The sequence below is a fragment of the Haliotis cracherodii genome, unplaced genomic scaffold (genome assembly GCF_022045235.1).
Source record: "Haliotis cracherodii isolate W230 unplaced genomic scaffold, xgHalCrac1.p SCAF_4, whole genome shotgun sequence".
NCBI lineage: Eukaryota > Metazoa > Mollusca > Gastropoda > Lepetellida > Haliotidae > Haliotis > Haliotis cracherodii.
The window spans coordinates 38,434,811-38,449,429 of record NW_027266297.1 but is presented as its reverse complement, the minus strand read 5'-3'; the positions used below and the strand labels follow the sequence as shown (position 1 = coordinate 38,449,429).

At 42.2% G+C, this 14,619-nt stretch overlaps 1 protein-coding gene across 1 annotated transcript in view; it reads right to left on the bottom strand.

The window, feature by feature from the left end:
• Nucleotides 1-9,778, bottom strand: part of LOC139478550 (multiple epidermal growth factor-like domains protein 10) — a 28,917-nt gene extending 19,139 nt beyond the window's left edge. Inside the window, exons 1-3 of the mRNA XM_071261054.1 lie at nt 9,627-9,778; nt 2,130-2,258; nt 358-513 (exon numbers count right to left, since the gene is read on the bottom strand). Coding sequence (XP_071117155.1) covers nt 358-513; nt 2,130-2,258; nt 9,627-9,687 — 346 coding nt within the window. The 5' untranslated portion in view covers nt 9,688-9,778. The remainder of the gene's footprint in view (nt 1-357; nt 514-2,129; nt 2,259-9,626) is intronic.
• Between the last annotated feature and the right edge of the window lie 4,841 nt (nt 9,779-14,619).

Genomic DNA, 14,619 nt, shown 5'->3' with positions numbered 1-14,619 from the left:
AGGCGGTAACCTGATCTCCATTTTCTGTCCCAAAGATCAACTATCTCAACCACTCTCTGCAGTCCCCCGACCACTCCCCCCATCTGTGCGGTATTCGTCACAAGTTAAACAACTTGAAGTGTGCAATTATAAATTACCCAAATCTCCCTACTATGGGCAGTGAAACCATGCCGAGCGTTGACATACTTGACTAAATCGGACAATTTCTTAAAATATAAACAAATGGCAAACATGAAAAAATGTGAACCAAACATTAACGTTCGAACTATATAAATGTCAATAAAATATATCACAATAACATTTCAGGAAATTAATTAGCTTCCGTGCAGTTTGAAACCTTGATGTTAGGTATCTTACGTTGATCACACATTGGATGGTCAGGATCGGAGTTCCTCCAGCCAGGGCTACAGGTTTTGCGACGGCAAAATCCAGTTGTTGGGTGGCACTTCCTCTGCTGGCATCCATTGGAACACCACTCTGCACAGCCAAGGCCGTACCGCCCACGATAACATTCTATAACACAGAGAGAGTGTATTAAGTTCACAAGTCAATGTTAGTGTGATCATATGATATAAATAGCATATGTCACAGGCAAGGTGTACGAGACTTTACAAGCTCAATGGGCATCACGACATCGAAATATAAAAACTTATACAGATCTTCCTGAAGACCGCCAGTGGTTTAGGTATGGTAATTCTAGATCTAAATTTGAACAGAGTCAATTATTTTGTGACAAGCTGATGACAGTGTCATGGGGAGGCAGACACACTTGTGTGGGATCCGACAAGACTGCCGACTGGCCAATCAGATGGCTGAATTATATTGTGACAAGCTGATGACATCATATGAAACACGACAGTGTCATGGGGAGACAGACACACTTGTGTGGGATCCGACAGGACTGCCGACTGGCCAATCAGATGGCTGAATTATTTTGTGACTAATGATAAATATCTTCAGCTGTAATAATGATGACGGTGCGTATTATATGGTGTTACAGACTGATCCATATCCTAAATAGACACATGACAAACCACCTGTCAAGCCAAACCATGCAGCTTGATATTTTTTAATGCATGTAGGTGAAAAAGAGGAGGTATTGCGTCAAGAATAAGTTCTTTTTTTAAACTGTCTTAATGGGAAATGACACAAATCATGTCATTTAAATATACCTTGTAAAAGAACACAACAATTCCTCAGAGACATTTACATTTAAGACATAATTTTCAATAACAACATCTTTAGAGGACCATAAAGGGCCATAAAGGGCCATAAAGGGCCTTCCCGTCAACACATTGGATCTTCATGAAACGAGTAACTTCTGAAACATCATATACACAAACAACTCTGTGAGTTCTTTCTTTCTTTAGATAAAAAGTATTTAATTTTAAAATGACGATCTGTAAAATGTCGCCACTTATCTATGCTCTGTCTACATACATGTGTGTATCTGTTGAAAGGTCCACCTTTGTTACCTTGTCACTTTTGTTTCGCTTACAGGTACATATATGTGTGTGTGCGTGCGTGCGTGCGTGCGTGCGTGCGTGCGTGCGTGCGTGCGTGTGTGTGTGTGTGTGTGTGTGTGTGTGCGTGTGTGTGTGCGTGCGTGTGTGTGTGGCCTCTCCCTCTTAGCATTTATTCACCTGAAAAAGTAGTGAGTATTAACTCCGTTGCCGTGTTCTTATAATAATGAAGCTGACATCCATATATGCTCTTACTTATTTATGTTATACATTATGAAGTAGACTACAAGACGAGTGTTTATTGTTTCATTTGGAAAGGTATACATGAATTAGTAACATATTTGACATTTCATAGTTGAGAGCGCTACTTATGGCACATATTTTTTGAGACCCGTGATGATCCGGGTTAGAATAGGTCTTCAGCAACCCATGCGTGCCGTAAAAGGCGACTATGCTTGTCGTAAGAGGCGACTAACGGGATCGGGTGGTCAGGCTCGCTGACTTGGTTGATGCATGTCATCGTATCCCAATTGCGTGGATCGATGCTCATGATGTCAATCACTGGATTGTCTGGTCCAAACTCGATTATTTACAGACCGCCGTCATATAGCCGGAATATTACTGAGTGCGGCGTTAAACAACAAACAAACAAACAAACAAACATACTTTTTGAACAGGTATTTCCTCTCCATCCGGGTTTACAGGTACAGGAGCCGTCCACACTGTCACATGGGCCGTCACATCCCTCCTTGCACTGTTTGCTGCAGTCAGTTCCGTAACGCCCAGCCTCACATTCTGAAATAGAGCCGATATACATGTGTGATACACATTGTTGTAGGTCATGGGGCGAGGTGAGAATGGAATGGCGTTTAACCAAGTGGTGTAATATGCCGATTGCGAGCGTCAGACAGGGTTACGATCTCATAACGTCCCTGGACATTGTATTATAAAGGGTCAACCAAAAACATATATCGCTTCTGGGACTAGGCTAGTGTTCTGAAACATGTGGGTTGCTTGGCTCCTCATTCTTAAGAAAAGGTCTATGTCTGGAAGCCCTGATCAAAAACATAACTTGTCTGAAATAAAACTTTCATTCCCCCAACACACGTATTTATCCCATACATGTCTCAACAAACTGTATGAAAATCCCTTGACTTTAAGGTTTATTGAGAATTCTGAGTGTTGTGCTCAGTGATCTTACATCTTTTTCACTTTTTAAGACAATGAAGATCCAACTTGGGTTAAATTTGGAATCAGTGGTCAATTAAATATAACCTTCGTGTTAACTTTCATGGTGATAGTAGTGTCAATATTGTGAACAAAATCTAAATATATTTTACGAATTTTTCTTTGGATAGTTAAACGTCAAACCCTGTAAATTAAGAAATTCAACCCCCAAAGGCTCTTGTTGATATTCACACAAAGAAAATTGTGGAAGCAATTATTTTTCTTTTCTGGTGCTGTAAAACAACACCGCAAAAAGGACGTGGAACTGGCGTAAAATGATTGTTAACACGTTATTTATTGAGAACCCTTGGAATGTGAAGTTTATAAAGTTCCACCATCAACAGTGTGTTGTGTTTGTTACGTGATTGCTGGTTTTAATTCCTATTTATATTGACGTTGATTCGTAATACATGTTCTTCCAATTCATAAACACATATGCATTCTCCATTTATTCAGTGCGGTAAGTACAGCCATTCCTGGAACGGACCTTTTAATGTGAAGTAATATAAAGTTGGTCCAAGTTGATCATTTCTGGTCGATTTACCGTTTCCATCGAAAACGTAGGGAAAAAATGATACTTCGTACATCAAAATATTCATAAAGCTCACTAACTGTTTGTTCGGAATATCCCAATACGGTTGGTCGGTAGAGCCGACAATTAACAAAGTTGACGATGTATTCGTCTCGCATAAGTTAGCTGGGCGACAGAAACTCGTCTTTACATGTGAATCTGAATAATACTGAAAGGTTCGTCGTGCGTTCATGAAAAGACAACACAGAGGAAGCAGGATGCAGTGTCAGTTGTTCGGTCATACCGACACCGTTCTATATGTTGGGAATTAACCATGTGGGGAAATGTCAACGTCACATGGGGTTATGACGGGGCGGGCATATCTTATTGTGGGGTTATATTAGACTAGAGAAATGTCAGTTTGGAGTTGTGTCTCAGTTGGGAAATGTTAGTGTGGGGTTATGTTTGAGTAGGGAAATGTCAGTGTGGAGTTATGTCCGAGTTGGAAATGTCAGTGTGCGGTTATGTTCGAGTGGGGAAATGTCAGTGTGGAGTTATGTCCGAGTTGTAAATGTCAGTGTGGAATTATGTCCGAGTGGAGAAATGTCAGTGTGGACTTATGTCCGAGTGGTGACATGTCATTGTTGAGTTATGTCCGAGTGGGGGAATGTTAGTGTGGGGTTATGTCCGAGTGGGGACATGTAATTGTGGAGTTATGTCCGAGGGGGGAAATGTTAGTGTGGGGTTATGTCCGAGTGGGGGAATGTCAGTGTGTAGTGATGTCCTATAGGGGAAATGTCAGAGTGGGGTCATGTCCGAGTGGGGAAATGTCAGTGTGGAGTTATGTCCGAGTTGTAAATGTCAGTGTGCGGTTATGTTCGAGTGGGGAAATGTCAGTGTGGAGTTATGTCCGAGTTGTAAATGTCAGTTCGGAATTATGTCCGAGTGGAGAAATGTCAGTGTGGACTTATGTCCGAGTGGGGACATGTCAGTGTCGAGTTATGTCCGAGTGGGGAATGTTAGTGTGGAGTTATGTCCGAGTGGGGACATGTCAGTGTCGAGTTATGTCAGAGTGGGGTCATGTCCGAGTGGGGAAATGTCAGTGTGGAGTTATGTCCGAGTGGGGAAATGTCAGTGTGGGGTTATGTCCGAGTGGGGACATGTCAGTGTCGAGTTATGTCCGAGTGGGGAAATGTCAGTGTGGAGTTATGTCCGAGTGGGGACATGTCAGTGTCGAGTTATGTCCGAGTGGGGGAATGTTAGTGTGGAGTTATGTCCGAGTGGGGACATGTCAGTGTGGGCTTATGTCCGAGTAAGGACATGTCATTGTGGAATTATTTCCGAGTGGGGCAATGTTAGTGTGGGGTTATGTCCGAGTTGGGAAATGTCAGTGTGGAGTTATGTCCGAGTGGGGAAATGTCAGTGTGGAGTTATGTCCGAGTGGGGAAATGTCAGTGTGGGGTTATGTCCGAGTTGGGACATGTCAGTGTGGGGCTATGTCCGAGTGGGGACATGTCAGTGTCGAGTTATGTTCGAGTGGGGAAATGTCAGTGTCGAGTTATGTTCGAGTGGGGAAATGTCAGTGTGGGGTCATGTCCGAGTTGGGAAATGTCAGTGTGGGGTCATGTACGAGTTGGGAAATGTCAGTGTCGAGTTATGTCCTAGTGGGGAAATGTCAGTGTCGAGTTATGTCCGAGTGGGGAAATGTTAGTGTGGGGTTATGTCCGAATGGGGAAATGTCAGTTTGGGGTTATGTCCGAATGGGGAAATGTCAGTGTGGGGTTATGTCCGAATGGGGACATGTCAGTGTGGAGTTATGTCCGAGTGGGGACATGTCAGTGTGGAATTATGTCCGAGTGGGGACATGTCAGTGTGGAGTTATGTCCGAGTTGGAAATGTCAGTGTGGGCTTATGTCCGAGTTGGGACATGTCAGTGTGGAGTTATGTCCGAGATGGAAATGTCAGTGTGACAGGTTAATTGGTCTTGGGTTTAAAGCTCGGAATGCGAGTATAAAGAAGGAGAGACTTCTCCTCCTTGTGTGACACCGACTGTCTTAAGCCCAGGACACGCGGCAATATATATCTGGTAATATTGGTTGGGAGGTACCACAAAGTCAGGGGACACACCTGTCACACGCTCAGGAAGAATTCCTCAAACCTTTCCGCCATCCCTGTTGTTGCAAAGGAAGGCTACCACCTTTCCAAACCAACAGAATGAGGGAGAGCCTACATATTTGAGAACGTGATTGAGAAGTGTACAGACATTTGTAGCCATAATTTGGTATTTGCATTAATACGAAAATCATGTAAAGAAAATCAACAGTCTGTATGGTAGTTAACATGCAGACAAGTTGTAAAATGCGGACACACGGTCAGTGAGAGTAAAAAAAATCCTGGTGCAGAGATATCGGCCTGAAATGGAGCCGGTCTCTGTTCCTCGCCGACAGTTGCTATGAGGTGAAATTGAAGTGGTTAAGGGCGACACACATGACAATATTAGTCGTGACTAGGCACACATGGTGAAAATTAAAAAAACACCTTTTGGATTAAAAGTATGTTCAAAATACCGTGTCAGAGTGGGGAAATGTCAGTGAGGAGTTATGTCCGAGTGGGGAAATGTCAGTGAGGGGTTGTGTCGGAGTGGGGAAAAGTCAGTGTAGAGTATGTCGGAGTGGGGAAAAGTCAGTGTAGAGTATGTCGGAGTGGGGAAAAGTCACGGGGCTTACAGTCTTCCCTTGATTCAGTTCGTTTATATGCCAATAAATGGAGACTCACCTATAATGCCTCCAAGAGTAAGTCATTTGTATTCTGCAAAACACGCCAGAGTCATAATAAGGTAACCTACAAGTTTGGCGATGCAATAATTGACACCTCCGACTCCGTCAAATATGGCGGAATAATCATAAACAGTAATTTATCCTGTAAAGAAAGAATAATGACATGTTGCTCCAAAGCAAGAAAATGTGTTAATTCACTACGATCACTCGGCCTCAACGATTCCGACCTCCACCCAGTTACATGTGTCAATATATGGAAAAGAATGATTTTATCTACAATCTTTTATGGATGTGAATTGTTACCAGCCTTATACCGTAAAGAACTTGAAATGATTGAATGTACACAACGTTAAATTGCTCGTCATATACAAGGATTTGGTAAAAGACATCCAACCGTTTCGTCTATTTTTAACTTGGGAATGTGGTCAATGAATGGCTACATTGATAAATGTAGACTACAATTATTAGGAAGGCTCTGCAATAACGATTGTAACTCAATAACAAAAGAACTATTTTGTGCTCATATTGCTACCAACGCTATTGTCAATATTAGCCGTCCAGTCAGCATATGCAACATCCTTCTTTATAACGCTAAAAAGATACCATTTAGATAACTACATAAAGGGATATACCGATAGCGGTTCATTTCCAACTAAATCGGCTTGGCGAGCTCTTGTAATCAGACGTCTATCAGAGAATGAACAGTACATCTGGAGAGAGAGACTAGCACAGAGACCAGATCTTTCACGATACCATAAAATTCATAAACGGTTACAAATGCATGTTTTTAATAATGTAATGTATCTCTATCCACATTTAAGACAACCCCCTCATCTTTGTATTAAAATCGGGTCAAGAGCAAAAGTGTCGAAAGAATGTAACCATTGTAATAGACATTGCTATGACTATGATTGCCATATTATTTGGCACTGTGAAATGTTTAAGCCTGACAGAAATAATTTCTTCTCATGCCTGATTGATAAACTTGATGTAGATGTATACGTGAAAATAGATATGCTTGACGATGATGATATGCTTTCATTCTTTCTCGGTGCAGATGTCCACGACTTGACTAACAAACCTGATTACGACACTTGGCAAAGCATCATACTGTCTTTCTGCCACTTGATATGGAATTTAAAGAAACACCTCATGTATATCTACTAGATACCTTACTGCTCTCAAAATGTACATTGTAGATTATTTATTCATAGCAGTGTATAACATGATTCCATTGTATATAGTCAAGTAATTTCATTGATGTATTGTAAATTATGTATTTGCCCATGTAAAATCTTCGGATTCAACTCTGCAGGAAATAAAGAAATTCATTCATCCATTCATTCCCACTCAAAACAGTGCTGCCTGTGTTCATACATATCTTGAACAAACCAATTCGTCTATCCTTCATGCAGATTGTGTTTGCCTTGTCAGTCGTGTGAGCAGTGCCGCTTCAACAATGCAAGCATTCAACTGTGTGTAAGTTAGGAATCACAGTGCTGCAGGGGCTTTCAACAAGTAGGAGCCAGCGATTTTCACAACAACGCAAACCTTGATAATAATACATTCACATTTAATCAATGGAAAATATTTTTAATTTGCGTATCAACGTATTGTTTTTATTATCAGTTTGGGGATCCAGGTAATGCATATTATTGTATTTGAGCTATTACAATAGACGATCAAACCACAAGAACGTAAAATGATTTACATTCTCCAGAGAACATTCTTTTGTCCGGGTGTGGAGATGATAGTTGTGGATCTACAGGTTAATTGGTCTTGGGTTTAAAGCTCGGAATGCGAGTATAAAGAAGGAGAGACTTCTCCTCCTTGTGTGACACCGACTGTCTTAAGCCCAGGACACGCGGCAATATATATCTGGTAATATTGGTTGGGAGGTACCACAAAGTCAGGGGACACACCTGTCACACGCTCAGGAAGAATTCCTCAAACCTTTCCGCCATCCCTGTTGTTGCAAAGGAAGGCTACCACTTTTCCAAACCAACAGAATGAGGGAGAGCCTACATATTTGAGAACGTGATTGAGAAGTGTACAGACATTTGTAGCCATAATTTGGTATTTGCATTAATACGAAAATCATGTAAAGAAAATCAACAGTCTGTATGGTAGTTAACATGCAGACAAGTTGTAAAATGCGGACACACGGTCAGTGAGAGTAGAAAACTCCTGGTGCAGAGATATCGGCCTGAAATGGAGCCGGTCTCTGTTCCTCGCCGACAGTTGCTATGAGGTGAAATTGAAGTGGTTAAGGGCGACACACATGACAATATTAGTCGTGACTAGGCACACATGGTGAAAATTAAAAAAAACACCTTTTGGATTAAAAGTATGTTCAAAATACCGTCGATTACTTGTGATCCTAATTCGAGTCATCCTTCTGCCAGTCAGTGGGCAGTGTTTCCATAGCAACATGTCTGTGTAGGTCATTCATGGTTTCAAATTACACTCTCCAACGGGCAGGCAGTAAAACTGACCCCACAACCATCCTCTGACCTCATGCCGCGCTTCTTATGAGTTGTTAACACCCCACGGAGATTCTGGTAGATTATTGATCCAAGTCACATTGGATTGGATGATTTGGTTTGGTTTGTTCTTTTACGCCGCACTCAGCAATATTCCAGCTATTACGACGGCGGTCTGTAAATAATCGAGTCTGAAGCAGACAAACCAGTGTTTGGTATCATGAGCATCGATCAACGCAATTGGGATACGATGACATGCTTCATCCAAGTTAGCGAGTCTGACCACCCGATCTTGTTAGTCGCCTCTTACGACCAGCATAGTCGCTTTTTACGGCAAGCATGGGTTGCTGAAGACCTATTCTACCCCGGATCTTCACGGGTCGGATTGGCAGACTCAGATACACTGTCATTCATTTGCTATTGCGTATGATTGTACTCAGGTGGGACGATGCTTAGAATAAAAATAAACGCGACAAAATATTTCCACATTCATCAAAAACTATCTGCCCCAAACCTACTATATAATAAGCGAGTGATTATGAACCACTATACAATAATGATGATACCCGCGCGTTTTAGCTTGTCTGGCCCAGACACCGATATTTACAGGCCTGTGTCATACTAATGCAATACCGCAGGTTGTGGCGTTGAACAAGATCCATTTGGTCACGTCACTTTCTTCCTAATAGCATAATGATATTAAATCATAAGAGTATAACTGTCATCCACCAATTGCTTGTGTGGGCCGTTTTCCTGCACCGAGTGACCACCTCAACATCAACCACGAGCCATGAAAGTGTAGTCAGTGTTACCTTATCCTTATTCGCCAGTATTCAGCTTGTATCGGCTCCTTTCGTTGGAAAGAGATGATTATATGTGTATATTTTAATGCGAACTACATAAGCCTAAAAAAGGCACCATAAGGCTATTTTACTGGAAAGCAAATATTTTAGGTTTGCGAAGTAAAGTTACCCTATATGGTAATGTACGTTTATTGATCATTCAGAAGGATAATAACACATAGACTTGCACCCCTCACCGTACGTGTGACAAGTGCCAACGAACGTAAAACACATATGCACTTGTTTATATGTGCATTAGATGTAGGAAGGACGGAGCGCCAGAGTGAAAACAATGCTTACATTATAATACAAGTCCTACTTACCGAGGCTTAGCCTGCACTGCAACAGGAGAAACCATATCGCAATGATATATGATACATCCATTCCGAAACACACTGACCACCTGCGAGTACTGTGTAACTACCAACTACAGCATGTGCATCCTGGATTTAAAGGTCGTCATCGGGCATGTCAGGCTGAGAGAGTCGGAACGGACCGCGATGGTGGGTAATGCTAAAAATAGGATTACGGAACTATAAAACGAAATAAAACGTTTGGAGGTTTTATTGAATCGGGAGAACTGGCGAAGAAGAACAAAATATTTAAGCACTGAACGTGGTCGTTATTCTAAAGTTATCTTTTCTGTTTAAGTATGACGTCAATATGATCAACGGCTTTGACTGCTCGTCAGGTTACTTGTGTAGTGTCAACAGTCATTCCCAGCAGGACAACCAGTGCAGTTCTAGGATGCGTCTCAGCGACAGGAGATTTGTTCGGTCACTGCTTCAGGACATACACTTTTACAGCACACTATAGTTCAGAACCTCGGACATATCCCGTGAACAATATAATTTTCATCTTGCGAGATCTGAAGCAGTATTTTCTCCAGAATTATTTATTATTATTATTGTTATTATTATTATTGTTGTTGTTCTTGTTGTTGTTATTATTATTATTATTGAAAAAAGCGCAAACCCCAACCCCGCCCAAGAATACTAAAGGAGGGGTCCTTTATTCGTTTTCGGAGTCGTCTTTCACATTTCACCGTACCAACACATGGTCGACACCATCAAACACTTCTTCACTTTACAACCATTGTCTCCAAATACCCGACTTGTTTTGTAGTGTTATTGATAACTAATATGTGAAGGATGTAATAATAATGAACGTTTTTGGTAGTCGATATTGGCGTAATTGGCCCTAAATAGATTCGGTCCGTCTCGGCCCGGTCCGGTCCGGCAATCCCCACCAAACGAATGGAATGCCTGCGGCATAGCGTGTCCTAAATACGTCACAGTGGAATTCCCTTTCTGCACACGGTACCAGTGTAATAGCTGACAGTACTTATTCGTTTGGTGCATATCGTTAAAGGGACCTTCCACTAAAAGACTGACGAAATGCCATGCATGTGTTCCACTGCTGCTCTTACTGCGGATTATGGCCAATCTTGACTTGGCTCTTGTTTGTAAACATTCCACGCAAAGGCTCATGGGTAGAAACCGAGCTCGATTCTAAAAATAGTACTGCAACTATTCCGCCTCTTGGGATGGGCGATAGCGAGAGGAAATATGGGATTTCACAGGAATACAACATGCAAACCTGTTATCACTAAAATGGAACATTGATAATTATAAATCATTTTGTTGAAATTTCTAAATCAGCATTAAATGATATAAGCACTAATATACACAAACATATACTTTCATCACAAAGGTTTGAAATATCGGCCATTGACAAAAACTTGATTGACATGGCGAAAGAAAACGCAACAGGGATAATGTTGGTTAAACATATACTAACTAAAGCTTGACCCACAGCGTAGCAACAAACACCTGATCACAATGTAGATAAGTGTATAAGTATTTATATAACTAAATACTTTGGTTTTGGTAAAGGTTAATTATCACTGCCACGAGCTAGCAACAATGTAGTTCAATTGATATTTTGAAGTTACTGTATTGTAATTTGATGAAGGGCATCTCTATATGAGTTACATATAAATGTATCCTCGACGCAGGGATATGGGGATCCAATCGTTCCTGTATCACGCACTTCACTTCTCCAAGCAGAGTGGAATTCGGTTTAACGCCGATTGAGCAGTATTTCAATGAAAATCATGGCGTCAGCTTGACGTGGGAGTGAAGGTCGAAGTGATTCAAAGTTCAGTCCTTTGGTCGTTCCAAGATCATCAGCAGTCCCCATTATGAAATTCAATTGACGGGTCATGAGAAAAACTGAAAAACTATTCAAATATTGTCTCCGATTGTAAAGCAAAATAGGGTGCTTTCACAATGTCAGGTATTTACGGCATTTCCGTTTATCAAAACATCATATTGCAAAAATATCGTTGGAATAACACGAACCACGGTAGTGACGGTCTTTTTAACTGTTTTATCTTGAATGCATCTGTGTACTATCATTGTATTAAATAATAACTTGTACTTATTTTATTAACAACTGAATTCAATGCAGAAAACCTTGCATTCTACTTTTTCACTACCTAATCTGTCCAACTGTTTTTGCTGTTCTGGTTTCCCCTATGTCGACGATTTGCGACTTCAGTATAAATATCCACACAAAAACACATACCTTCTCTGCCCAGTGCGGTAGTCGACCCGTGAAGATCCGGGGTAGAACAGGTCTTCAGTAACCCATGATTTCCATGAAAGGCGACTATGTTCGTCGTAAGAGGCGACCAACGGGAACGGGTGGTCAGGCTCGCTGACTTGGTTGATGCATGTCATTGATCCAAATTGCGTGGATCGGTGCTCATGATATCAATCACTGGATTGTCTTGTCTAGACTCGATTATTTACAGACCGCCATCATGTAGCTGGAATAGTGCTGAGTGCGGTGTTAAACAACAAACAAACAAAGAAAAGAAAGAAAGAATAGGGACTGTCAGTGTGGTGTTATGTCCAAGTGGGGAAATGTCAGTGTGGTGTTATATCCGAGTGGGGAAATGTCTGTGTTGGGTAATGTCAGTGTGGAGTTATGTCCTATAGGGGAAATGTCAGTGTGGGGTTATGTCAGTGTGGAGTTATGTCAGGGTGGGGAAATGTCAGTGTGGTGTTATATCCGAGTAGGGAAATGTCAGGGTGGGGAAATGTCAGTGTGGTGTTATGTCAGTGTGGGGTCATGTCAGTGTGGGGTTATGTCAGTGTGGTGTTATGTCAGTGTGGGGTTATGTCAGTGTGTAGTTATGTCAGTGTGGAGTTATGTCAGTGTGGAGTTATGTCAGTGTGGAGTTATGTCAGTGTGTAGTTATGTCAGTGTGGGGTTATGTCAGTGTGGGGTTATGTCAGTGTGGGGTTATGTCAGTGTGTAGTTATGTCAGTGTGGGGTTATGTCAGTGTGGGGTTATGTCAGTGTGGGGTTATGTCAGTGTGTAGTTATGTCAGTGTGGGGTTATGTCAGTGTGGGGTTATGTCAGTGTGGGGTTATGTCAGTGTGGAGTTATGTCAGTGTGGGGTTATGTCAGTGTGGGGTTATGTCAGTGTGGGGTTATGTCAGTGTGTAGTTATGTCAGTGTGGAGTTATATCCGAGTGGGAAAATGTCAGTGTGGAGTTATGTCATTGTGGAGTTATGTCAGTGTGGAGTTATGTCAGTGTGGGGTTATGTCAGTGTGGAGTTATGCCAGTGTGGAGTTATGTCAGTGTGGAGTTATGTCAGTGTGGGGTTATGTCAGTGTGGGGTTATGTCAGTGTGTAGTTATGTCAGTATGGAGTTATGTCAGTGTGGAGTTATGTCAGTGTGGAGTTATGTCAGTGTGGGGTTATATCCGAGTGGGAAAATGTCAGTGTGGAGTTATGTCAGTGTGGAGTTATGTCAGTGTGGAGTTATGTCAGTGTGGGGTTATGTCAGTGTGGAGTTATGTCAGTGTGGGGTTATATCCGAGTGGGAAAATGTCAGTGTGGAGTTATGTCAGTGTGGGGTTATGTCAGTGTGTAGTTATGTCAGTGTGGGGTTATGTCAGTGTGGGGTTATGTCAGTGTGGGGTTATGTCAGTGTGGGGTTATGTCAGTGTGGGGTTATGTCAGTGTGGGGTTATGTCAGTGTGGGGTTATGTCAGTGTGGTGTTATGTCAGTGTGGAGTTATGTCAGTGTGGAGTTATGTCAGTGTGGGGTTATGTCAGTGTGGGGTTATGTCAGTGTGGTGTTATGTCAGTGTGGAGTTATGTCAGTGTGGGGTCATGTCAGTGTGGGGTTATGTCAGTGTGTAGTTATGTCAGTGTGTAGTTATGTCAGTGTGGAGTTATGTCAGTGTGGAGTTATGTCAGTGTGGAGTTATGTCAGTGTGGGGTTATGTCAGTGTGGGGTTATGTCAGTGTGTAGTTATGTCAGTGAGGAGTTATGTCAGTGTGGAGTTATGTCAGTGTGGGGTTATGTCAGTGTGGAGTTATGTCAGTGTGGAGTTATGTCAGTGTGGGGTTATGTCAGTGTGGAGTTATGTCAGTGTGGGGTTATGTCAGTGTGGAGTTATGTCAGTGTGGGGTTATGTCAGTGTGGAGTTATGTCAGTGTGGGGAAATGTCAGTGTGGTGTTATATCCGAGTGGGAAAATGTCAGTGTGGAGTTATGTCAGGGTGGGACAATATCAGTGTGGGGTTATGTCAGAGTGGGGTAATGTCAGTGTGGGGTAATGTCAGTGTGGAGTTATGTCAGTGTGGGGTCATGTCAGTGTGGAGTTATGTCAGGGTGGGGAAATGTCAGTGTGGGTAATGTCAGTGTGGAGTTATGTCAGTGTGGAATTATGTCATGGGTTATGTCCGTGTGGAGTTATGTCAAGGTGGGGAAATGTCAGTGTGGGGTAATGTCAGTGTGGGGAATATCAATGTAGAGTTATGTCAGTTTGGAGTGATGTCAGTGTGGGGAAATGTCACTGTGGGTAATGTCCGTGTGGAGTTATTTGAGGGTGGGGAAATGTTAGTGTGGGGTAATGTCAGTGTGGGGAAATGTCAATGTGGAGTTATGTCAGTGTGGAGTAATGTCAGTGTGGGGAAATGTCAATTTGGAGTTATGTCAGTGTGGAGTGATGTCAGTGTGGAGTTATGTCAGTGTGGGGTAATGTCAGTGTGGAGTTATGTCAGTGTGGGGTAATGTCAGTGTGGGGGTATTTCAGTGTGGGGTAATGTCAGTGTGATGTTATATCCGAGTGGGGAAAAGTCTGTGTGGGGTAATGTCAGTGTGGGGAGCTGTCAGTGTGGAGTTATGTCAGGATGGGGAAATGTCAGTGTGGGGTAATATCAGTGTGGAGTTATGTCAGTGTGGGGAACTGTCAGTGTGGAGTTATGTCAGTGTTGGGGAGTTGTCAGT